Source organism: Emydura macquarii, unplaced genomic scaffold, assembly GCF_026122565.2.
Source record: "Emydura macquarii macquarii isolate MOO-44397 ecotype Brisbane River unplaced genomic scaffold, CSIRO-AGI_Emac_v2 contig_2205, whole genome shotgun sequence".
Classification (NCBI taxonomy): Eukaryota; Metazoa; Chordata; order Testudines; family Chelidae; genus Emydura; species Emydura macquarii.
Genome location: NW_027132342.1, coordinates 19054019 through 19077600, shown reverse-complemented (window position 1 = coordinate 19077600; position 23582 = coordinate 19054019). Strand labels below are relative to the sequence as shown.

General features: G+C 48.3%; 1 protein-coding gene across 3 annotated transcripts; it reads right to left on the bottom strand.

Moving 5' to 3' along the window:
* Positions 1 to 4388: 4388 nt before the first annotated feature.
* On the bottom strand, positions 4389 to 22973 carry CCDC134 (coiled-coil domain containing 134). Of its 3 annotated transcripts, none has more exons than XM_067559595.1 (7): positions 22861 to 22973; positions 12585 to 12697; positions 8976 to 9097; positions 8411 to 8495; positions 7205 to 7386; positions 6869 to 6940; positions 4389 to 5859 (listed from the first exon to the last, which is right to left on the bottom strand). In XM_067559595.1, the coding sequence occupies exons 2-7, from the start codon at positions 12685 to 12687 to the stop codon at positions 5734 to 5736; spliced, it is 690 nt and encodes a 229-aa protein (XP_067415696.1). In that variant the 5' UTR covers positions 12688 to 12697; positions 22861 to 22973; the 3' UTR covers positions 4389 to 5733. The 3 variants fall into 3 exon arrangements, with proteins under 3 accessions (XP_067415696.1, XP_067415697.1, XP_067415695.1); XM_067559596.1 differs by lacking the exon at positions 22861 to 22973 and adding an exon at positions 17788 to 18410; XM_067559594.1 differs by lacking the exon at positions 22861 to 22973 and having other exon boundaries at positions 12585 to 13379.
* Positions 22974 to 23582: the final 609 nt, after the last annotated feature.

Here is a 23582-nt window from a genome sequence, read left to right as displayed (position 1 = left end):
GCATCCAGTTGAAATTGCAGGGGGAGCTTTGATCAGCAGAATGTAACTTCCCAGTTAAAATTTAGCTAAAACATTGGGGCTACCACCCCTACTTTTATGGAAAGCACCATGGGCTCCATATAGAGTTCTAATGATCATTAGAACTTAGAGCTACCCTGTTTGTGTGTCTGTTTGAAAGAACCCAGCGACACTGCTCTCCTAGCACTATTCGGGGGCATTGGTTTACTATAGATTCCAAAAGATGACCACCACCAATGACAAATAATAATTCCTTCAGTACCTGGATTTTCCTGGGAGGTCTCCCATCCAAATACTTTCCAAACCAGACCCAACTCTGCTTAGTATATAAGATGTGAGGTGATCACAGCACCCTGTGGCATGCCTGCCCCATTTCATGTATATAACAGCTGTAATTTAACCTTGCAAGACCAGCTGATAACACAAGACACTTCCACTTCTAAGAGTGAATGGAGACATTTCCAAAATGAATTCCCATCCATGGATTCTCAGCAGTGCCAATGGACGATGTTCGACCAGAGCAAGGAGACAGAAATCTTACCAGGCAAGCCCCTTCCCTTGCAGAGTGGAGCAACCAATCTGTAATAAGAGTAGCTATACAAAAACAAGACCCTCTAAGACAAAAGGGCTGAATGTTTTTCAGTGATCTTGTGGTCAGCCATTTACAATTCCCCTTCTCATCTGTCTTCCCAAATCCGCTGCATCATGTCCCAGGAGGCAATGAGAGAATAGGTGCAATCAGTGCTGTACTGTGGGTCTCTGGCGCCCAGGGGCCATACTTACATTGGTGATCCCCGGCGATGGCGGCAACACCCTGTGGGGTGTCTGTGGGCCTGTGTCCCACTCTCACCCATTCCCCCATCCCCCGTTGGCGGCAGCAGCAGCAGTGGCGTGTCCCGCTCTCCCCCACCCCCATCAGTGGCAGCAGCAGCATTGTCAGCGCCCCATTGGGGGGGGGTCTGCAGGCCCGTTTCCTGCTCTCCCCCCACTGTGGGGGTGGCGGGGGCTGCCCGGCGGCGAGGCGCAGGGTATGATGGGCTCTGTTTCCTGCAGCTCCCTCCTGGCATCCAGCGCAGGGGCCGGGAGTACACCATGGCTGCCTGCAACAGGGGGCGGCTCTGAGGTGGAGGGCCTGGCCAGTGCCCCATCCCCAGGCCGGCACCCACGGGCATGCCCCCCCGCTCTCGCCCTTGGTACGCCACTGGGTGCAGTGGTTTGTCCAGTACTGCTGGCGGTGTCATCTGAGCAAATGCACGTTGGTGGAAAGTCAGATACAGAGAATGAGAACAGGCTTGCGCCTCCACACCACCACCAAGATTTCCATCAACACCCCACCAGGAGGAGAGGATCACAACTCACCACCTGAGAACCTCTGCTCTGTGATTGAAGAGAAGAGGGCTGTGCCATTACTGCTGACTGTTGCTTTCTAGTCTATACACCTTCTTGGTGAGCAAATACTGTCAGGCCTTCCTGCCCCCTTCCATCTCTACCTATGACAGTAGTAGAAACAAGCATCAGACTACACTTGGCTGTTGGAAGAGCTGCCATTCAGAGGGCTGGTGCACGTGAAGCTGTCTGTTGTATCAAATTCTGCATCTTTGCTGCAGTACAGACTCCAGAGGGGGCGGCAAGGAGTGGGCCCCCCCTCACACGGTAGAGTTTTCTTCCATCCTCCTCGCACCCAGGCTCTGAAGAATCTGGCCACCTGTATCCCACTCAGATGTCAGGGGCGATTTAGAAGGCAAAAGTAAATTAGCCAAAATTGAAATTTGACTGGGACCTTGGAATTTGTATCCCTTCTTTTGCAAGCATGCCCACAGATCTTCAGTGACCTGGTATGTTTCATTATCCATTCAAAAGATGGCACCTCCCACAGCACAGCACAAGCGCCATGCTGGGTTGCAAGGTCAGTACCAACCGCAGAGAGGAGAGCACCACTTCCAACAGCCCCCTTGTTTGCCTTGGTCTCAACCATAGAGGAGCTGGATTTCAGAGGTGCTGAGCTCTTGTAGCTTCCATTAAATCAGTGGGAGTCGGGGGTATTCTGCACCTCTGCAAAATCAGGCTCATAGTGATCAGGCATAATGAGTTCCGAGGCAATCACAACCCAAGGCACTACAGCAGCGGGTACTGGCTGATGGTGCCTTTTACAACCTCTCTCTCATTTCCTACGGAGATGTCAACTCCTGCCTCCATTCTTCCAGCCTTCATTGTCCGCTTGTTTCATTTTCAAACCATCATCTTTTTGCTCTCTCCTATGTTGCCTCTTGCGCTTGGGAGCAACACCCCATAAACATTTGCAAGGTCACCTCATTGTCCATCTTCAGATCCCTCTTGGAATCTTTCTTTTGCCATGATGCTACAAAAAATTTGACAACAGGCTTCTGGTGAGTTGAGACCACTGCCTGTGGTGCTGATCAGTATTGTCTGTGTTTCCTGGTATTCCCCTTTCTCTCTCTGTATACACCCGTCGTCTCTTGTCTTATACTTAGATTGTAAGCTCTTTGGGGCAGGGACCATCTTTTTGTTCTGTTTGTACAACCCCTGGCACAGTGGGGTCCTGGTCCATGACTCAGGCTCCTGGATGCTACTACAATACAAAATAATACCCTGAACACTGGTTCCCTGAGCCTCATCCTTTCTCTGGTGGGAGAGGGAGCAAAGGTATGAGGGAGAAGAGAACAAGGAGAGATGCAAACAACAAATTCCCCAAATGCAGGATAAGCCAGTAAGGAGCAAAAGTAAGTGCAGGGCCTGTGGGCTGCGAGTCTTTCCCTGAGAAGTTTGATGGTGCGAAACAGGAGATGAGATAACCATAGGTGATGGACCACTAGTCTGATCTAGCCAAGAGGAGCCAGATTTTGGAATGGATTTAGTACTTAAAGATGCAGGTGGGAGGCACTAATGGGATTTTCAAAAGCACCTAAGCAGGCTAGACCCCTGACTCCCACTGAAACCAATGGGAGTTAGGAGACTACCTGCTTGGGCATTTTGAAAAGCCCACGAGGCACCCAAATACCTTTGGCAACCTGGCCCTAGATGGCTCAGGAAGGTTGTTGGAATGTGTGGAGAGAGCACCATTAAAAAACTCAAAGCCATATTACTGTATATGTTAAATTAGAAGACCCAGGGGTGTTTGCGTCAGTCTGAAAGTGGCAGTGGGCGGTGGTGGGACAGGATTTTTGGAACATTGACACACAATGCATTTTAGAGGGAGATTTGGCTGTAAAGTGCTACAGAAACTAATTTAGCAGGTAACCAGATAGGATCAAAAGAACTCTTCCGATTTTATCTCAGCACCAACACATCCTCTAAAACGTAGGCGGCTTGCAACATTCCTGCCCCAGAGACACTCCCAAGAATATCCCCTACTCAAAACAGCCCCAACTTAAACACCAAGATACAATGATTTGATTTGAAAAATTCTGATTTATTCAAGAAAAAAAAATTGCTTCCCATTTCAATGCATCTTCAAGGAATAAAATGAATATAACTGGCTCTCCATTTAAAAATAAACGACATTTCCCATCTCTGGCCATGTAAAATAGCCTGAAGGCAGCAAATCAGACTACAGTATCCCCTGACAGAATCCCATATTCCCCACAGAAGGATAATCCCTCAGCAAGAGCAAGCTAGGGCTGTGCAATTCCATCAGCGACTGAAAATACATCCCAAACAAACCTTGAGAGAGTAAATTTGTTGAGTTCCAGTGCTCAAGAGAGTGAGGGGCTGATTGTGCTGGCTGGAGCCAGGCAACCACTTCTCAAGTTACTCATACACAGCTCCGCCAATGGCCACCAATCCCGATCTGCAGCATCCCCTGCTGTTCCAGTCCTGAGCCCCTGTGCAGTGAGTACTACTTGATACAAAGCCTCCAAGCAATTTGGCTCACATGCAGATATCCACTGGGGACTTGGATGAGATCCATCAAATTCATTTAACTGGTGACCAGCTCTGGATTTGGACTAGAGCCTTAGCTGCACTGAGCCCAAGGCTGGATCACTAACCTTTACCTTACTGATGACAGTTTAAATGAACATCAGGCAAAAACCAGCTTATTTCTAGTACACTTAAAAGAATGTGTCCATATGGAATAGCTGAACATGCAAAAGAGAAGGCTTGTTACTCTAAGCCAATAAGGCAGCAGGTAAGTAAGAGTGCACTCACAATTCCTCTGATTGGATGATTAAATCTACAATCCTTGCTTGGTCCAATGGAAAGTATCAATTTTTGATAGAACACAGTCACATGATCAGCATCTCTGTTTCTTCCCAGTGTTTAAGTAGTGGTGGGTCATCCTCCCACAGTGATCTAGTAGGTTGGTATCTTTTCGTTTTAACACAGCAAAATAAAAGGTCATTAAAAAAATCCACAATCCAAAGCAGTAGGTGAATTTAATGAGACTGAAAGTGCCAAACTGGCAACCATAGAGACTGCGGTCCCCTCTTTAGCCACAAAACAACTACAGCAAAGATAGTAATAGAAAGAGCGTCACATCCCTCCAGCAACGTGCCTCAAACCCAGAGCAAATGGGATGCTCTAGGGGGAAGGTGGGAAAGGGGAGTTCTGCCTCTATAGCTTATCCAATCCTTGGTCTTTCTGTCGAGGCTCACATTGAGTGCCAGGTGGCAATGGTGGTTGTGAAGTGGGTACCTGTTTGCCAGGAACTGAGCTGAGACCTGAAACCCACAAGTTCAGTCCACACAAGCCACCAGCGTAAGGAGACTTTTTTTTTTTTGGCAGTTCAGGCTGATTCTTTACTCCAGATCCTTTGTTGGGAGGCCTTACAGTGCTCTCTGGAGCCCACTCAGTCTGTCCTTGCAAACACAGCCCCCCTCTCCTTCCACCCCCTGAAACTTTCCCCCAGCAGCCCCAGGAAAGCGGGCTCCCACACACTACATGGGTGGAGGTTCACCCCATTGGCTCTCTCGGATCCAAATCAGCCAACCGTCTGTTAGATGTTTTAAAATTCTGTTTCTTTAATAAAACAGCCATCTAAGAAAGGAGAGATCTGATTGATGGATGGAGGTTCCAACAATGCAGGATTTGGAATAACCGGCAGGGGAGGGACTAGCTGGTTAAATAAACCATACAAAATCACCATCACCCTTGGGAGCCACTAAGTTACACCGCTTACCCCCCATTTCCAGGGGGAAGGGAGCATGTTTGATACATGGTACATTGCATTTCTCTAGTAACTGAAGGTTCCTAAGGCCTTCGGGTATCTGGTCTAATCTCACACCCTACCATGCATTGCCACTGACCATGGAAGCCGGTGGTATAACTATGCAGCTCACAACATAGTCCTGCCCAGTAGAACTATGCCCTCTATCCTGCATTGTGGCTCCAGGGGGACGGATACCAGTCTAATCTCTCCCTGCCTCCATGCCGTCTTACTGTTAGCATCAGCAAAGCCTTACAGTGCATGCAGCCAGAGAACTTTCTCTGCCAGACCCACTGTATGCCAATAGCTATGGAGAGCTTCCCCACGGGGAGTTGTGTGGGAAGACCAGGATTCGTGTCCAGTCCCTTTTCAGGATTCAATCCAGTCCTTGTCCGATACACCACCAAAAAAAAGGAAAACAAAAACCACTAAACAAATGATAGGTGACCTGTGCGGCATTTTCCTGAGGCTGCTGAGGGAGTAGGGGACACTGCTTCCAGCTGCTGCATCTCCCGCCAGCAGGGGTCTCAGCCACGAGGCAGGCGCCAGCGTTATAACTCTGACTGCGAGCGCGAGATGCGGGGCCCCTTGCGGATCTCCTTCCGTTTCTCTTCTTTCTTTCTCCGTTTCTCTTCCTCTCGCAGGGCTTTCTGGAAAGTGTCTGCACTGGGGAAAAACTGAGAGTGCAGGGACAAGCTCAGAAAGCAGCACAGGCACAGACAAGAAAAGTAACGCTAGTGTTTCAGAGATCTCAGGATGCCTTACAGTGTTAATTAATGAAGCCTCTTAATCCTTTGGGGGCGGGGGAGAGAGTCTCCACTCCCTCCGACCAGTTGTAGCCTTTTTTACTTCATTGGAGTTAACTGCTAAGCAAGCGCTTGATCCAAAGCCACTTAAGTCAATGGTCAGACTCCTGCGGACTCCAATGGGTTTTAGATCAGACTCAAAGCAAGAGGCAAATTAGGCCCAATTACTTCTGCGAGGCAGATACTTTTGCCTTCATTTTACCGATGGGGATGTTGAGGAATAGAGATTAAGTGACTTTCCCAAAGCAGTCCTACAATCTTAAAGTCCCGACTCTTCTAGCCACTACGCCACACGGACCCACAGAAGGGGCTCCCAGCTCTGAGGCTGTGGTTGGTCCAAATGTGGACTATCAGAGAGAAAGGAAAGAGATGGGTTTGCAAAGGCAGCAGGGCCCATAGACAGGAGGCTCCCTCATGAGTGCCCCTCTGCAGTCAAGCCAGGCATGGCACAAGGCTCTGGGAAGAGCTGCATCCAAAAGGACAGATGGGCCCCAACACGAGGCCTTTAAGGACAATGGGGGAGATAAACAGCAGTGCATGGACCTGTCTTCCCCAAATTGCAGTGCATCTCATGCATTCAGCAGCAAAAGGAATTCACTCTCTTGAGCTGGAGCGCTGAGATCCTGTAGGGAGGGGTTGCTGCCACCGCTCCATGGGTTGGGGGGGAGGACACAGTCAGACTGCTCACTAAACGGTGCCGCCATCATGAACAACACGAATGGCTTGGAGTGAACTTAGAATCCTCCGCCACCTGCGCCCCAGGTGTCAACAGCCCCGAACTTTTGACCTTTCCATTCCCAAACCAGCTGCCTTCAGCGCACGGGATAAAAGCGGAGGAGGAAACATTCACAGGGACAGACTCGTGGCATTGCCCGCTTACCTCGGAATGGTCGGTTTTAAAGGGATTCCGGTAATCCAGAGATTTCTCACTAATTCCCAGCTCCTGGGCCATCTGTGGATCACAGGAGAGTCAATGCCAGAGAGCAGCATCTCTTACCCCACTGCTCCATGCCCTGCCCCACCTCTCTTATTCCTCCCTCTCCTCCAACCCCATCTCTTCCCCACTACTCACTTCTCTCAGTTCCCTCTACCCCTTCTCTCCCCATTTCTCTAGTCCAATAACTTCAGTCACACACTCCCTCTTCCTTCGGCCTATCCCCTAGAGGCAGGGGACAGGCCATGCCAGGAGTCAGGATGATTAAGCCTTTAGCCTTACCAGTCCTAGCACTTGGGAGTGAGGTCCCTGATCAAAGACACCTGTCTGGTTGCAGAAGCTGATACCCCAGCGGACCAGGTTGTTCCAGTTGGAGTTGCGGTCAAAGTAATGGTGGACGATTTTGGGGAAGCGCAGAACCACGTCGCCAAAGAAAGCAGTGTTCTCCACCACGTGGGAATACGCTAGGGGACAGAGTCACAGTGACAGTCAGCAGAGGGTCTTGCTGCACATGCCTCTGGCAAAGAGCAGACCCATCTACAGTCCACTTCCTTCTGAATAGAAATCAGCAGAGATCACCTTCCAGCCAAGAAACTCTCAGTGTGACCCCTGCCTGCCTGGCCAGACTGGGAGGGATGCCCTCCTCTCAAGCTGCCAATGGACTCCATAGCAGTCTCAGTTTAAGTCTCGTCCATGATCACATGCAGGATGTGCCCTCAAACACAGCAAGTCTGGGTATCGAATGGTGAGTGGATTCTTCTAATTGTTTGTGTCCGTTCTAGCATCTGGCTACCAGTCAGCAGACATCACAACGTGAATCCTGGCAAGTGGGCACCCCCCTGGCTGGGTCTGGATCAGCATGGCACTAATAAGCACGGCCCAAGGCTGTGCGCTTTCCTACTGACAGAGATGAGGGATGGAAGAGCCCCAACAGGTAATATCTTCTCCACCCTCATCAAGCCTGTCCAATGCAGGATGGTTCCCTACACGATTGTCTCCCGGGGCCTCATCTAGTCTAGTTTTAAATAACTCAAGTGATGTGGCCTCCAGCACTCACTCCCCTTGGGAGGCTGTTCTCCTGTATAATAGATCTAGGTGTTAGGAAGTGTTTTCTTTATACTCAGCCCAACTTTTCCCTAGATCAGTCTCATGCTTTTAAATCAGTTATAAAACCCCTTAGTTCGCCTTCCTTCACTGCTTGGCATTTGCTGCCTGCAGGCAACTTTAGAAGGTTTTGGCTTCAGCCCCAGCAAATCTAACGCTGGCCCTGGTGACCCCATTAAAACAGGGTCACGCCCCACTTTGGGGTCCCCACCCCCCCGTTTGAAAACCGCTGATCTACTCAGACCTTCTGCACAACACAGGCCATTGACTGTCCCCCCTTTTACACCTGCACTAAGCCCATCTGAAATGGCAAATCAGAGGGAGAGAGCAGTACGAAAGAGTGTTGGTAGAAGAAACTGGGACTAAAAGGAGAGCAAGTCCTACCATCCTTTAGCTTCTCATCCTGAGGGAAGGGTCCATCTGGAGGCACATCTGCAGCTATAAGGACCGCCCGGGAGTCCTCCAGCACCTAAACAGTCAGAAAGTGAACTCCGTGAAATCCAGCTGCCTCTGAGATCCCATCTTTCTCTTGCCTGTCCCATGGGTACTGCCAGCTCCAGCTTCCTCCTCAGGCCCAGGTGGATCCTTTGCTGCTGCGGCAGCTTGGTGACACAGTCTGCCCCGACTCCCTCACCTTCTTTTAAAACATAGCCCCACCCTCTCTTGCCCACAATGACTTTGGGCCTAGTTCCCAACCTCACGGCTCACTCTTATCAACCTCCCTCTTCTCCCCTCTCCTGTTGTCACACACCCATTGTGGTAGCTGCTCCGGGCTGCGACACACCCTCATGAACATGGACTAAAGGTAAATTGTACTGTAAACCCTCCCTGCTCAGCCAAAGGCTGGGAGCCAACACCCACTGGTGGTAGGGCTGCCAAAGAGCACATGGTGGCACCCAAAACCCCAGAAGAGGGATGGGGGCTGGTGCATTTAGTGGGTGAGGCTCACTTTGAAGAGCCCCTTGAGCATGATGTCGATGATTTTATACTGTTGGTTCACGTCGTTGAGCTCAATCAGGTTCTTCAGCGCATTCATCTGGTCCTTGCGCTTCACCTCAAACAGCTTCTTATCTGCAGCTCTGTCAAGGATCGTGCCCGCTGCACAGACCTCACTGCCAGACCAGGCCCTGGCCTCCTGACAGCACTGCAGCATCCAACAGTTGGAGGTTATGTCTACGTTGCATCTGGGATTGCGCCTCTCTGCCTGGGAGGCTCACTGCCATATGCAGTGTAGACATACCCTTAGACCCCCACACAGTCATGTATAGATATAGTGTTAGAGCCCTCACTCTGCCAGAGACATGCCACCTCCCCCTTTCCCAGCGATAGGCTCAGCCCCACTATCTCATTGTACAGGCTTGCAATAGTTTTCCCCCTCCCACAACCCCACACTTAACCATTTCCAGCTGAGATGCACTGATCCATGCAGCGCTCCAGAAGGGCACCTCCCATGCCAGCACAATCATTTATGGAACCTCTGTGGTGTCTGAGCACTGCGTGTGAGTGACTGAGCCGATCCACTTTGGCAGTTCAGAGATGGGAAACAGGAGCAGGCTTTTAACAACCCTGTAACCCAGAGATCTGCCAACAACCCCCGGGGGCCATTTAATAAATACTAAGCACTTATGTAGAGCTTTATATTTACAAGCCACTGACATGACTGATGGCTTGGGAACAATCGCTCTGAACTAATGTCAATCCCCAACCTCTCCTACAATACACAGTGGACTTTGGGGATCCTGCAGTACCAAACTGATTAACTCTTCACCAGGAGAGGCTGGCACAGATAGAAGGGATCCATGTCAGTTGCTGCTGCTACATTGCTCTGTGTAAGAATGATAAACACAGACGAGACATAGACCAGGCTGAGTGAGACATGTACAAAGAAGCCCTTCTCCAATAGCAACTGTATCGGGCAATCATTCTGAAATCGCCCCCTTCATTCTTAGTATAACTTGGTGAAAGTTTTAAGGTTAAAGCCACTTCTACTAGGCAATCATTTTTACTGGTTCCTGGAGTGTTCACTTAAAGGACAGCACTCCACATTCTGGAGGGTGCTGTGGGATTTGGTTGATGTGATTGCAGAGCCATTGGCCATTATCTTTGAAAACTCGTGTTGATTGGGGGAGGTCCTGGACGATTGGAAAAAGGCAAATATAGTGCTCATCTTCAAAAAAGGGATGGAGGAGGATCTGGGGAGTTACAGACCGGTCAGCCTCACCTCAGTCCCTGGAAAAATCATGGAACAGATCCTCAAGATATCCATTTTGAGGCACTTGGAAGATAGGAAGGTGATCATGAACAGTCAGCATGGATTCACAAAGGGCAAGTCATGTCTGACCAACCTGATTGCCTTCTATGATGAGATGACTGGCTCTGTGGATGTGGGGAAAGTAGTGGACGTGATATATCTTGACTTTAGCAAAGCTTATTATACGGTCTCCCACAGTATTCTTGCCAACAAGTTAAAGAAGTATGGATTGGAAGAATGGACTATAAGATGAATAGAAAGCTGGCTAGATCATCAGGCTCAACAGGTGGTGAATGGCTCGATGTCTAGTTGGCAGCGGGTAACAAGCAGAATGTCCCAGGGGTCGGTTTTGTTGAACATCTTCATTAATGATCTGGAGGATGGGGTGGATTGCACCCTGAGCACGTTTGCAGCTGACACTAAGCTGGGGGAAGTGGTAGTTACTCTGGAGGGTAGGAATAGGATACAGAGTGACCTAGACAAATTGGAGGATTGGGCCAAAAGAAATCTGATGAGGTTCAACAAGGACAAGTGCAGAGTCCTGCACTTAGGATGGAAGAATGCCATGCACTGCTACAGACTGGGGACCAACTGGCTAGGCAGCAGTTCTGTAGAAAAGGACCTGGGAGTTAGAGTGGACAAGAAGCTGGATATGAGTCAACAGTGTGCCCTTATTGCCAAGAAGGCTAATGGCATATTGGGCTGCATTAGTGGGAGCATTGCCAGCAGACTGAGGGAAATGATTATTCCGTTCTATTCATCATAGGTGAGGCCGCATTTGGAGTAGTGTGTTCAGTTTTGGCTCCCGCCCCCACTACAGGAAGGATGTGCACAAATTGGAGAGAGTTCAGAGGAGGGCAACAAAAATGATTAGGGGGCTGGAGCACATGACTTATAAGGAGAGGCTGAGGGAACTAGGCTTGTTTAGTCTGCAGAAATGATGAGTGAGAGAGGATTTGATAGTGGCCTTCAACTATTTGAAAGGGGGTTCCAGGGAGGATGGAGCTAGGCTGTTCTCAGTGGTGACAGATGACAGAACAAGGAGCAATGGTCTCAAGTTGCAGTGAGGGAGGTCTGGGTTGGATATTAGGAAAAACATTTTCATGAGGAAGGTGGTGAAGCACTGGAATGGGTTACCTAGGGAGGTGGTGGCATTTCCATCCTTATTGATCTTTAAGGCCTGGCTTGATAAAGCCCTGGCTGTGGTGATTTAGTTGGGGTTGGTCCTGCTTTGAGCAGGAGTTTGGATTAGATGACCTCTTGAAGTCCCTTCCAACCCTAATATTCTATGCTGATTCTATGATTCTCAGACTCCAGTGTGATTTCCCCCAAGCAAAGAGGAGAGAACTAAGGTCCAGGTCCTCAGCTGGTATATGGTAGCATAGCCCCTGGGAAGTCAATGGAGCAGCTCCAAACTTCACCAGTGCATGATCTGGTCCAAAAAGTTTATCAATGACTTCTTCAGCAGGTAAAGTGACTAGAAACTGGGTGGTCCATGCTGATTGGGAAGATGACTGCCAGACTGATCTCTAAGACCTATAGGGAATAGGATCTTTTGGCTTTGATCCCAAGCCTTTGGGGGGATTTGGTTTATTTTTGGAGAATTTATATGGTCTAAGACAGGACAGACTGACAATTTCTGTAAGAATCTCATTGAGATTATTTGGAAGGGGGGGAGAGAAAGTATATTACAGGTCACTGTGCTTTTCTACCTGGGAGCACAAGATAGGTCACCCACACTGGGGCTCAAGCCCTTGTCTAGAATACAATCTGTACCTAATCTGTGCCAAGATGAGAATTTTCCTCCGTACTAATGAATGATAAAAGAATGAAGCAAAATGGGCCTTATATAAGCAAACTATTGAGCCTAGATAAATCCTTCCTGCAGAAGAGCAAAGAAATGGCAGCTCAGCAGTTCTGATGCTATCCCATAATCAGAGACAGAAACGAGCTATAAAGTCATCTAGTTCATCACCCATAGCTTGGCTTACACAGGATTGTTCTCTACAATTCCTTTTCTTGATTCAGTTCTAATTGACTCAGTTAATGGGGTTTCCACCATTTCCGCTGGGGGACTATTCCCCATGTGTTAGATCTCACTATGAGGAAATAATTCCCAATATTCAGCCTGCATTTTCCTTAGTTCACTTTTATCTCATTATCCATAATTATAACCCCAAAAAACCCTCAATAATTCCTCTCCCTCTTCGGTGTTTAATCTTTCTAATACTTGTCAACTGCTCTTGCAGTTCTCCCCCCACTTGCCCTGACTCACACCCTGAGGTGCACGCCTGGAGAGAAGGATACAGATTTCCAACCCAGAGTCTATATTCGGTTTCTCTGTGTCTGAAAAGCTGCCCCTCGACAACATCAGCGTGAAGAGAAAGGTGCAGACCAGGAACAGATCCATGTCTGAAGTCCTAAAGAACAAAACAACAACAAAGACTTCATAAACCGGATAAAATGTACAAACCTCCCCACACATCCCAGTTCCATAGGCCACACAACCCTCCGACATCTGGTGCCAAATAGCATCCCCACGATAGACCACAGGGGTTCTTGTTTTAGAGGATCCTTTCTCAACAGTCCATTGTATCCATTTCCCTGTCTTCTCCTCACTGCACAACTGTCCAGGTGCACTAATAGGGGGAGGCAGGGCTGCCACTTCTTCTTACACTTCATCCAGTAGCCACTGGCAGAAGCAGGATGGCGGACAAGATCAATCAGGAGCCTATGATTGCCCAGCAAGAGACGGGGATATCAGACTAGATAGGACCGTGTTCTGATCCAGTTCAGCAATTTTGATAATTCCCACTGTCTGAACTTAGTTTAATCTACTCTTCAAACTTGCCTCTAGCAATGGTGTTCTATTCTACTGCCTAAAATCACTCTCTCAAGGACTTCTGGACTTCTGGCCTGAACGGTTCTATTTTTCACTGCAGGAGGTCACTCCCATTCCCGCCTTGGCATTAGCTCCCTGGCTGTACAGTATTATCTATGCAGTCCTGTTAGGATCCCCCCGCCACTTAATCGCCTTTTCATCAGACTTCTAACAGAACTCCCTCAACGTCTCTCTGCTGTCTTACCGGCTACTCTTTGTAGCTCTCTCACTTCCCCTTCTCTGGAGCTACCTATAAGGCAGAGGTCCAGCACGGCACTCAGGATCCCAAATGCAATGGTGCTGTGTACAGCAGCACTTGTTCACCTCCCTTGTCTCAGGTAGCCATGTTCCTTTCTAAGGCCCTGGTGCGGCAATGAACTTCATGCAGGCAGGCTTCTGTGTCTCAGTAGAGCCTAGGCTGTGACCAGATGTCCCAATTTCATAGGGACAGTCCTGATATTCGGGGCTTTGTCTTGTATAGGTGCCTATCACCCCCGACCCCCTGTCCCAATTTTTCACACTTGCTATCTGGTCACCCTACCAGAGCTCCACTGACATCAATGAGAGTCTGCAGGGAGAGTTTGCTGGAGCAGGGCCTAAATCTGTAGCTGGCATGTTTCACTTTCTGTGACCCACGCTTTGGCTGAGAGAGGAAAGATACAGCAAAACCTATTTTAAAATGCACTGCATCCTGCCCTCACGCTCCATATAGATATTAAACATGGGACGTGGTCCTTTACCTTATGTACTCACATATAAGCTCACCCCACAATTTACATTCTTAACTGAAGTATTGCCTAATGTAAATTGAGGACATCTGTCCACTAGTGTACATGGTAAGTAAAGACAGGTGCATAGGGCCTGCATAATAGAACTGGCTCTGCCTTACAGATCCTGTCCCTGATCAGATGAGAATGTCACCCTATCAGGTAGAAGTGTCCCTGTCTGGAATACTAGATTTACAGTAATCCCTTATGTGGGGGATGAGAAAGAAGTCAAGGAAGGTCAGGGCAGCAGAGCCACCCACACCACACCCCTCTGTGCCGCTCCCTCCAGGGACAAAGGCTGCAATTGACAAGACTAAACTTTTTACTGCTTTGTAACAAACAGTGCAAGTCAATTCTTTCCGAACAGGAAATTTACCCAACAGAGAGGGGATATAATTAAACTGGTAGCGCCAAATCCCAGAACATGAATCACCAGGTAAACTTCTCTCCCTTCGGAGTCAGAGTGCCACCACGCCAGACAACCAGGTCAGAGACACTGAGCACAGCATGAGGGAGACAGTTACAGACCTGACAACCAAAGGCTGCAGTCAAATGCATGTGTTTAGCTATATTCCTGAGACCTCTATGGCCAAGGGCAGCATCTGCTGGACCTAAAGCATCAATGTGATTGTGTCCCGTATTACAAAAGGTAAAGTACTTTCTCCACAAATCCTTAGAATAATGTCATGGGCTCTCTCCAAATTAGGAGCTGAGCTGAGCAAAGGCTGCAAGGAGAAACATTCTGGACCCAGTGAATAAATAATAGATACACTGCTTTAGGCACAATACTATGCAATGCACAACAAAGAACCTCATCCTTATGACAAATTTACAATGGCGATCAAAGCTATGGGCTCAGCCAGAGAGTTTGCAGAGCCTCCTGCAAATGAGAGTGAGGGCCAAAGAACAGCTGGGGTGAGTAGACGCAACTTCCATGAAGCCTGAGGCAGCTGCTCAGTCTCTGTGACTCTCCTTAAGGGTCTTGCACTGGAGGAAAAGGAACCACCTGTGGACTGAAAGAGAACTAGCTATCATTTGAGATCCAGACACCTGTTTGTGTGTGACTGTGTGTGTCCCCTTGGGAGCAGACAAGGATGTTGACTATGTGATGCTACAACCATAAGGAGCAGACTGGCCACAGCTGGGATGCCAGAGGGATCCGGGGGAAGGGAAGGTTTGTGGCAGCTGGAGTCAGCTAGTCAGTGCCTTGGGAGCTTCCAGACCAGACTGCAACACCCAGGCTGCCAGCAGCTCTCTGGAAAGGGGATGGGAAGAATTAATGCCTGTCACTGCCTTGTTCTGCTGCCCAATGTGGTTCTGCTGGGTCCTCCTCCTTCTCCTGCTGCTGAGAGGGCTTGGGCAGAGCCTGTGGCTACTGTTTCCTCACAAGGGTCTCCAAAGCCAAAGACTTCTTTTAAGGGGGGTACAGCACAAAGAGACGCTGGCTGGCTAAAGGGAGGAGAGGGAGACACAAAGTGTGCAGCAGCCCCTCTGAGGTGGTGGAGAGCCATCAGTGAAGAGATGCTGAACCAACAGATGGCCAGCACTGCAGGGGAGAGATGTAAGCAGACACAGAGGTAACAGAGGAACTAATGGGGACTTGAAGCAACACATCAGCTATCTGAGGGGAGAACCAAGGGGGAAGAGAAGCAGGGAGCCAGAAGCCAGATTGCCCAGCCTCATCACACTGGCGCATGTGAAGCAGGAGGCTAGTGGGGACACACTGCACAGTTACAGCTCGCACTGGTGTGATCCCACCAGCTCAGCCTGCAACCGTTCAATTCTCCTGCGAAGACGAGACAACAAAGAGCCCTGGTCCACCCAGACCACAACCTCTTGGTCCAGATAAGCGTGAATCGGCCAAGGGTAGGGAGTGTGTTGGCATTGGCAATGGGGGAGGTTACTTGTTCAAAGAGGTTGAAGTCCTGCTGATTCTGTAGCAGAGACCCTCATTTCAGCTGCCCAGAGAAACAAAATGACCCAAGAGCCTCAGAAGAGTCAGAGCATTTGGGCAGGTCTCCAATGCAAAATGTAACCATCACATTCACTGATTCGGGGCTGCCCTTGTCCACATGCATTCAGCCCTGGGTGAGCTAACAAGGTTGCCAGTAACTGTGCTGAGATATGGTTACATTTCATAGTGGGGACGAGTCCTCAGAGAAGTTGATGAAAGTTGAAGTTGCTCACTGCCTTTAGCAAGGGGGTGAGCAATGCGGCCACTTGCCAGCAGGCGGTCTTGCTCCTGAATGTTTTCAATGGACTTCTGACCTTTAACACTACCACGTAAAGAGCTGTTGTTTAAAGAAACACCAGTCCCATAAGTTTGATGGCTTAAGCCTTTGCATTTCCAGACTAATAAACCCTGTTAAATCTTTCTGAGTGCCGCGTGCACTGTCTGGTCCATACTGGGGAATTTAACCCCAAAAATTCTAATTGGTTCTAAAACCGGTTCACAAAATCAGTGTTAAAACTGGCCAATTTCACAAAGCTGAAATCTTTGTTATGAGCCAAATCAGCTGAGAGGAAGAATTTCATCAGAAAAATGTGAATGATAATTGGGAATTGTTTAAGAATACTTTACTAGATGCCCCAAAAGCCACAATTGAGGAAGAAGGCCATATTTGTTAAAAAAACAACCTGATTTAGAGAGGAAATGAAGGCAGCTATAAAATATTTAAAAAGAATATATATCAAATGGAAGAAAAAGGAAGTTGCATAGTAATTAATATAAATCAGAAGCTAGGAATTGTAGAAAATTGATAAGGGAAGCAATGGGACACAAGGAGAAATCTATGTAGAGTTGAGGACAATAAGGAGTTTTTAAAGTATATTAGGAACAAAATGAATCCTAACAAAGCTATTGGTCCATTATTAGATGGAAATGGTAGAATTATCAATAATACTGCAGAAAAGGCAGAAGTGTTCAATAAATATTTCTGTTCTGTATTTAGGAAAAAAACAGATGGTATAATCACATCACATGGTGATGATAACACTCTTTCCTTTCCACTAGTATCTCAGGAGGATGTTAAACAGCAGCTACTAAAGCTAGACATTTTATATCAGCATGTTCGGATAACTTGCACCCAACAATTTTAAAGGACCTCACTGGACCGTTAATGCTGATTTTCCAATAAGCCTTAGAATACTTGGAATGTTCCAGAAGATCAGAAGAAAACTAATGTGCCAATATTTAAAAAGGGTAAACAGGATGACCCAATAGTTATAGGCCTGTCATTCTGACATCAATCCCAGACAAGATAATGGAACAGCTAATTCAGGACTCAAAGAATTAAAGGAACTGGAGGGTAATATAATTAATGTCAATCAACACGGGTTTATGGAAAATAGATTCTGTCAAACTAAACCTGATAGCTTTCTTTGATGAGATTACAAGTTTTGTTGATAAAGATTAAAATAGTGTTGATATAATATACTTAGACTTTTGTAAAGTGTTTGACTTAGTATCGTGTGGCATTTTGATAAAAAACTAGAACATTGTAAAATTAACACGGCAAACATTAAATGGATTAAAAGCTGGGTAACTGAGAGGTCTCAACATTTAACTGTAAATGGGGAATCATCATTGAGCAGGTGTGTTTCTAGTAAAGTCTTGCAGGGATCGGTTCTTGGCTCTACGCTATTTAACATTTTTATGAGTCACCTTGAAGAAAACATAAAATCAGCACTGATAAAGTTTGCAGATGACACGAAAATTGAGAGAGTGGTAAATAATGAAGAGGACAGGTCACTAATGCAGAGTGATCTGGATTGCTTGGTAAGCTGGTCACAAGCACATAATAAGTGTTTTAATATGGATAAATGTAAATATCTAGGAACAAAGAATGTTGACCATACTTACACAACGCTATTCTGGGAAGCAGTGACTCTGGAAAAGATTTGGTGGTTCTAGTGGATAATCAGCTGAACATCAACCTCCCAGTTTGATGCTGTGGCCAGAACAGCTAATGTGATCCCTGGTTGCATAAACAGGGAAATCTCCAGTTGGAGTAGAGAGGTTATTTCACCTCTCTTTGGCACCGGTGCAACAGCTACTGGAATAGTGTCCAGTTCTGGTGTTCACAGTTCAAGAAGGATGTTGATAAATTGGAGAGGGTTCTGAGAAAAGCAATGAGAATGATTATACAGAAAACATGCCTTATAGTAACAGACTCAAGGAACTCAATCTATTTATCTTAACAAAGAGACGGTTAAGAGATGACTCGATTACAACCTGTAAATACCTACATGGGGAAAAAATATTTAATAATGGGCTCTTCTGTCTAACAGAGAAAAGTACAACACGAGCCAAAGGCTGGAAGCTGAAATGAGACAAATTCATACCGGAAATAAGGTGTAAATGATTAAGAGTGAAAGCAATTAACCATTAGAACAATTTACCCAGGTTTGTGGCAGATTTTCCATCACTGGTCATTTTAAATCAAGAACATATGCTTTTCTAAAAGATATGCTCAAGAATTGTTTTGGAGAAGTTTTATGGCTGTTTTATGCAGGAGGTCTGTCTAGATGATCACAATGGTCCCTTCAGGCCTTGGAATCTCTCCATCTTTGGAGCTGTATTATAAGACCAGGCTCCAGGGGGTGTGAATCATTCGTACTGAGCCACCATCTTCAGCAGGCTTTGAAAATGGTTTATTCCACGTGGAGCATGATTCACACTGTAGTTCCAAGGTGCTTTAAAATCTCTTTAGCTGACCTGCGTTTCAAGTGGGTTAGAATTCTGTGGACACTTTTCCCAGCCACACCATGGCACTGGGTGTTCCTCGCAAGAGTCACCAAGATCGGAGACATCCTGGACTATGACTGGGGGGACTGGGTGGATCCCCAAATGCTAGGTTGGTGCATGGGGCTTTCCACTCTTCGGAGACCCCGGCGTGTACTTCAGGAGGTGGGGGCGGCCTTGTTGCCTGCCCCTTGAGTCTACCTCAAGCAGGTCCTGTGGAAGAGTGTTCCCTGCCCACGCCTCACCCCAGGCCCTCCGGATCTTTTCATCAGGCCCCTGCCCTGTGAGTCCCCCCAGCTGTCCCCTCGACAAACCCCAAGCTGGCTGTGAGGTTCATTTCCAAACTGCACCACAGGCACACCTATATATGCTCATGCTCCACACTCTCCATTTCCTCACCTACACTGACACTAAGTGGTGGGACGTTTTGCCATCATGAAGGGTGAGGAACCCCAGTGGGCCAGTCTGTATTCCACCTTGGTTCCACAGCCTGCCGGGGATATTAGCTGGTGGCTCCTTCAGAGAGCCGTAAACACGGGCGTGTACCTGGCACAGTTCACCTCCCATCCTGATATCTGTCCCTTCTGCGACGTGAGGGAGACCCTGGCACACGTATACCTGGAACATGCCAGGTTGCAGCCACTATTCTGGATCCTCCAGAACTTTCTTCTGAGGTTCTGGCTGCACTTTTCCCCACACCTTCTACTGTAAGCATACCCTATCCGTGGCCAGGCTAGGACCTCCTTGTCAACCTCCGCCTCGCCTTGGCCAAGGTGGCCATTTGCAAGGCCAGGGAGAGGATGTTGGCTGAGGTGCTCTGCGACTGTGGGGCCTATTTCCGTTCCTTCGTCCGATCACGCATCCGGGCAGAGTTCCTCTAAGCCACATCCGCTGACTCCTTAGACACCTTGGAGGAGCAGTGGGTGCTGTCCAGGGTTCTCTGCTCGGTGTCCCCATCAGGTTCCCTCCACTTAACCCTTTGACCTTCACACCTGTTCCTGTTTTCTCATTTGTTGTTCCCCAAATTCAATTGCCTCCTGGGCTCAGTAGCTCCTCCCTTAGGCTGGGGACGGGGCTTTTAGCTTGCATCCACCCACGTCCTGGCTACTGGGTTATAGGGTTTGGGGTGGAAAGTTTCAGCTGATTCTCTTCAGTGTTTTCTCTAGGAACACACTCCCCTTGGAAGTTGGAATCCTTGCCTGAGTCTTCACCATCTTAAGAGATCAGAGGAGGAGAAATTTGAAACACTCATTCCCCACCCTGCACTGAAACAATCTTTGCTGAAGCAGAGCTGCTGCCCCAAGCTCAGGCAGAGAGAAAGCTGAGAAGCAAACGCTGATGATGGTGCAGATGGGGAGGAGCTGCCACTAATATTCTCTGCCAGCTCTGCCCATCTGATTGGTTCAGTAGAAAACCCACTTGTCTGGACTGGTAGCTTGAATCTCCCAGTTTAGGTTTTGTCTTTAAAAAGCCAGTATGAATAACCTGGCTTTGTGAATGGTTAACATTTTCAATTCAGTGGTGGTGGGGGAGGGGGAATAGCTTTAAAAATTCTCATCCAGTAACTCAAAATCTACAGCTTCTGGTGACTGATTTTCTTCTCATGCACAGATCTACCTACATCTTCAATGATCCTTGTCACCTTAGTATCTGAACACCTCACAAGCATTTAGGGATTTATTCTCACATCTCAATGAGATAGAGCTCTATCATTATCCCCATTTGAATCTTTTAAAAAACCACGGGGGAAGAGGGGAGCAAGAGAGAGACAGAGACAGAAAAAAAACTGGGCAGAAAAATTAAGTCACTTGCCCGAGGTCTACAGTGAGTCTGTAGCAAAGCAGGGAATGGAATCATCAAGAGTCCCAGGATAAGCCCTCTGTTTTAACCACAAGCCTTGCTCTTTAGTGAAATGGATCGATTCAGATGCCTTGTCCAAGCTGAACCAAATGTAAAAATCAAACAGCATCAGTGGTGAAAACTAAACGAGATATTTCAACTTCTTTACATTTGGACATCATGAGATATTATTAGTAACGCACTATCGAATATTTAAATACAATGACCTCAATGGTTCCTTAAAAATGCAGATTAGATAGATTAAATATTCTGGGGCAGATCATCACATGGTGTTCATTGACATCACTCCTATTGAAGTCAATAGAGCCACCATGATTTATGCCAGCTGCGGATCCGGCCCCAGCATATTTAAAGATAGTGGTTTGTGTTCACCTGAGGGAAATCAGCAGCACCTTGAAAGGCTCATGTGCGGTACAGTTAGAACCATGGGGCTTCCCTTTCAGCTCTGCAGGAGCCAGTCTTTATCACACAGGGTGGTGATGGTGTGGAAATTGGATTAGCTCTCATTTCCCCAGCAGCTTTCTGAAAAACCCAGCCATCTGATAGTCATTCGCACATCAATTACAGAACAGCAAGCATCACACCAGTAGGACATAAAACTGTCAGAATGCAGGCTGTGAAAAATCTTGGATGGTATCGCTACCCAATTTGAGGGCTGCTTTTTAATGACTAGAATGTGAGGTTGGGAGGAAAACAAGAGCATAAGAATGAGGAGATGGTGGGGGCGGAATGAGACCATGATGTGACAGAAGAGAGCGTCCCTTTAGGGACTACACACACACTCCCTGTGACTGTTGTCCAGCACATAGCTACCACGAGGATAAGTGCCATGTGTGTGGGTTTGTGTGAAGGAGAGATCCAAGTATAGAAAGATCAGTGCTTGACAGCAACAGAGCCTTTTATAAAAGTGACATGCTTCCAACTTTAGAAAAAGGGAAAAGAAAATTACCTCTCCCTAAGCTTGTCAAAGAGATTATCTATTGCAATACACTGGAGAGTAACTGTAGGAAAGATCAAAGTGATTGACAAACATTAAAGTATCACAAACAATCCATGTGAATTCCACATCTGTTGGAGTCTAGTAGGCATATCATATACCAAAGGCCATAGGTGTCATGGACCAGGGGTGGGAAGGGATTCTGGTGGCACTCAGTCCTTCATGCCTTTTTCTTTCACTACCCCCATCCTGAGAGATGCTGAGCAGCAGACCTTCAGAGGGAGGTGTATGGAGTCAGGAACACGCTTCCTCCTTTGTGGTATAATGATACAAAGTTAGATGCATTCTGTGGAGTTTATGCCTTCCTCTGAAACATCTAGATTTGGCTGCTGTCAGACAGAATAATAAATCAGCAAGATCCAATATCACAATCCTTTCCAAAGTTATAAATAGGATGCCATTTTTTGCACACAACATATCAGACTAACATCTAGTCAGAAAGTTACCCTTTTAGGCAGGAACAAAGCCGTACCAGGTACCAGCCAGACTCCTCAATTAAGTATTGCTAGTAGTGTGAGCGAAGAACTGAAGGGCAACTGGGATCTATGCCCAGCTCTGCCTATGACTCACAGCATGGATGTGTGAGTGTGTGTGGCAAGTGGGCACTCAACTTACCTGTGATGCAGTTTACCCATCTGCAGACTGGGTATAACAACATGCCTGCCTCACTGCCTGTTGTGAGGCTGGTCTATGAAGCCCTTTGAGATGCTTCAGTGAAAGATGCTATAAGCGGCAAATACCTCCCAGTCCAGTTATTTGCTTGTATCTTAATAGCTTGATCTCAGAATAGCTGCTTTCACACCACACTTCCTCTTGCAGTATCTAGTTTAGCATGGCGGGTATGGTTTAAGTGAGGCTACTACCATCCTCCAGCAATCCCCCTCCCCCCTTCTGTAACGCGCAATCCAGGGATCTCCCAGCCCGGGAACTTGCTGCGCTGCCCCTTCAAAGGCCAGGCTCCGTTCTGCTCCTTCCAGCGCCGGCTGCAGGGCGGCTCGCGCTCCGCTGCTGCGCTACGGGGCGGGCGCAGGGCCCCAGGGCAGCTCAGCGCCAGGTAAGTCCGACGCCACGAGTGCGGGGCGCAGCGGGGAGACACCGTCGAGTCTCCAGGCGCCTTCCCAGCGCGGCGGGGCAGGGCCAAAGGGCTGGAGCCGCTGTGCCGAGCCGGTAACTCTTTGAATCACCCCCCCTGCTCCGGTGCTGAGCGGCCCGCGTGGGAACCGCGGGAGCGTAGCACAAAGCTCGCCGCAGGCAGCGCTCAGCGCGCGCGGAGCGAGCATCGCCATCAGCCCGCCAGCCCCGGCCCCGACCCCGGCCCCGGCCCGCGCCCTCACCTGCCGCCGGAGGGGCTCCAGCCTGCGGGGTAGCAGCTCACTGGCGCCAAGCTGTAGCTGTCATGCCGCCGCCGCCGCTCTTCCTCTGCCCCGGAGCGGCCTCTGGCGGGCGGGCCGGCCGTGCGGGGAGCGATCCAGCATGCACCGCACACGGCGATGTCACTTCCTGAGGCCGCCGCTGCAGCAGAGTCCCGCGGCTGCCGGCCCCGGGAGCCGGATCGGTAGCAGGGCCCACCGCGGACTCAGCCAGCCCCGGCCGGTTTGCAGAGGCTGGGGACTGGCGCAAGGGCAGCGTCTCCTGCAAGCGGTTGCCCGTGAAAGCTCGTTTCATTCTCGTCCAGGTCGCCCTGTCGAGCTAGTCACGGTGCTGTGATCGGCGTGTGATTAAAGTCTCCCGAGGGGCTGGAATCTGGTGACAACACAGGCCACGGAATCTGGTCATCACTTGGGACACACACACACACACACACACACACAGTATGTGTGTGTCAGTACTCCCAAAGAGCTGTAGGGTGCCTGCCCAGCTCTGGTTGCATTTCAGTGGCAGAGGACCATTCGCTGTCTATTCAATCTGTAAAATGCCCTTAGAAGCTTCAGAGCGAAGGATACTAGAAATGTCAGGGGATGATGAGTGTTTTTTTAAAAAAAACAAAATGGGTTTGGACCATACAGAACCTGGAGTGGAGTAGAAATAAATGAAGCTCACATGAAAATAGAACCTT

Coding starts and splice junctions, on each gene's coding strand:
- CCDC134 (XM_067559594.1), bottom strand. CDS start 12,795: ATGTCGGAGGGTTGTGTGGCCTATGGAACTGGGATGTGTGGGGAGGTT. Junction 8,496..8,975: donor TGCTCAAGGGGCTCTTCAAA/GTGAGCCTCACC, acceptor CTGACTGTTTAG/GTGCTGGAGGACTCCCGGGC. Junction 5,860..6,868: donor TTAAAACCGACCATTCCGAG/GTAAGCGGGCAA, acceptor CTGCACTCTCAG/TTTTTCCCCAGTGCAGACAC.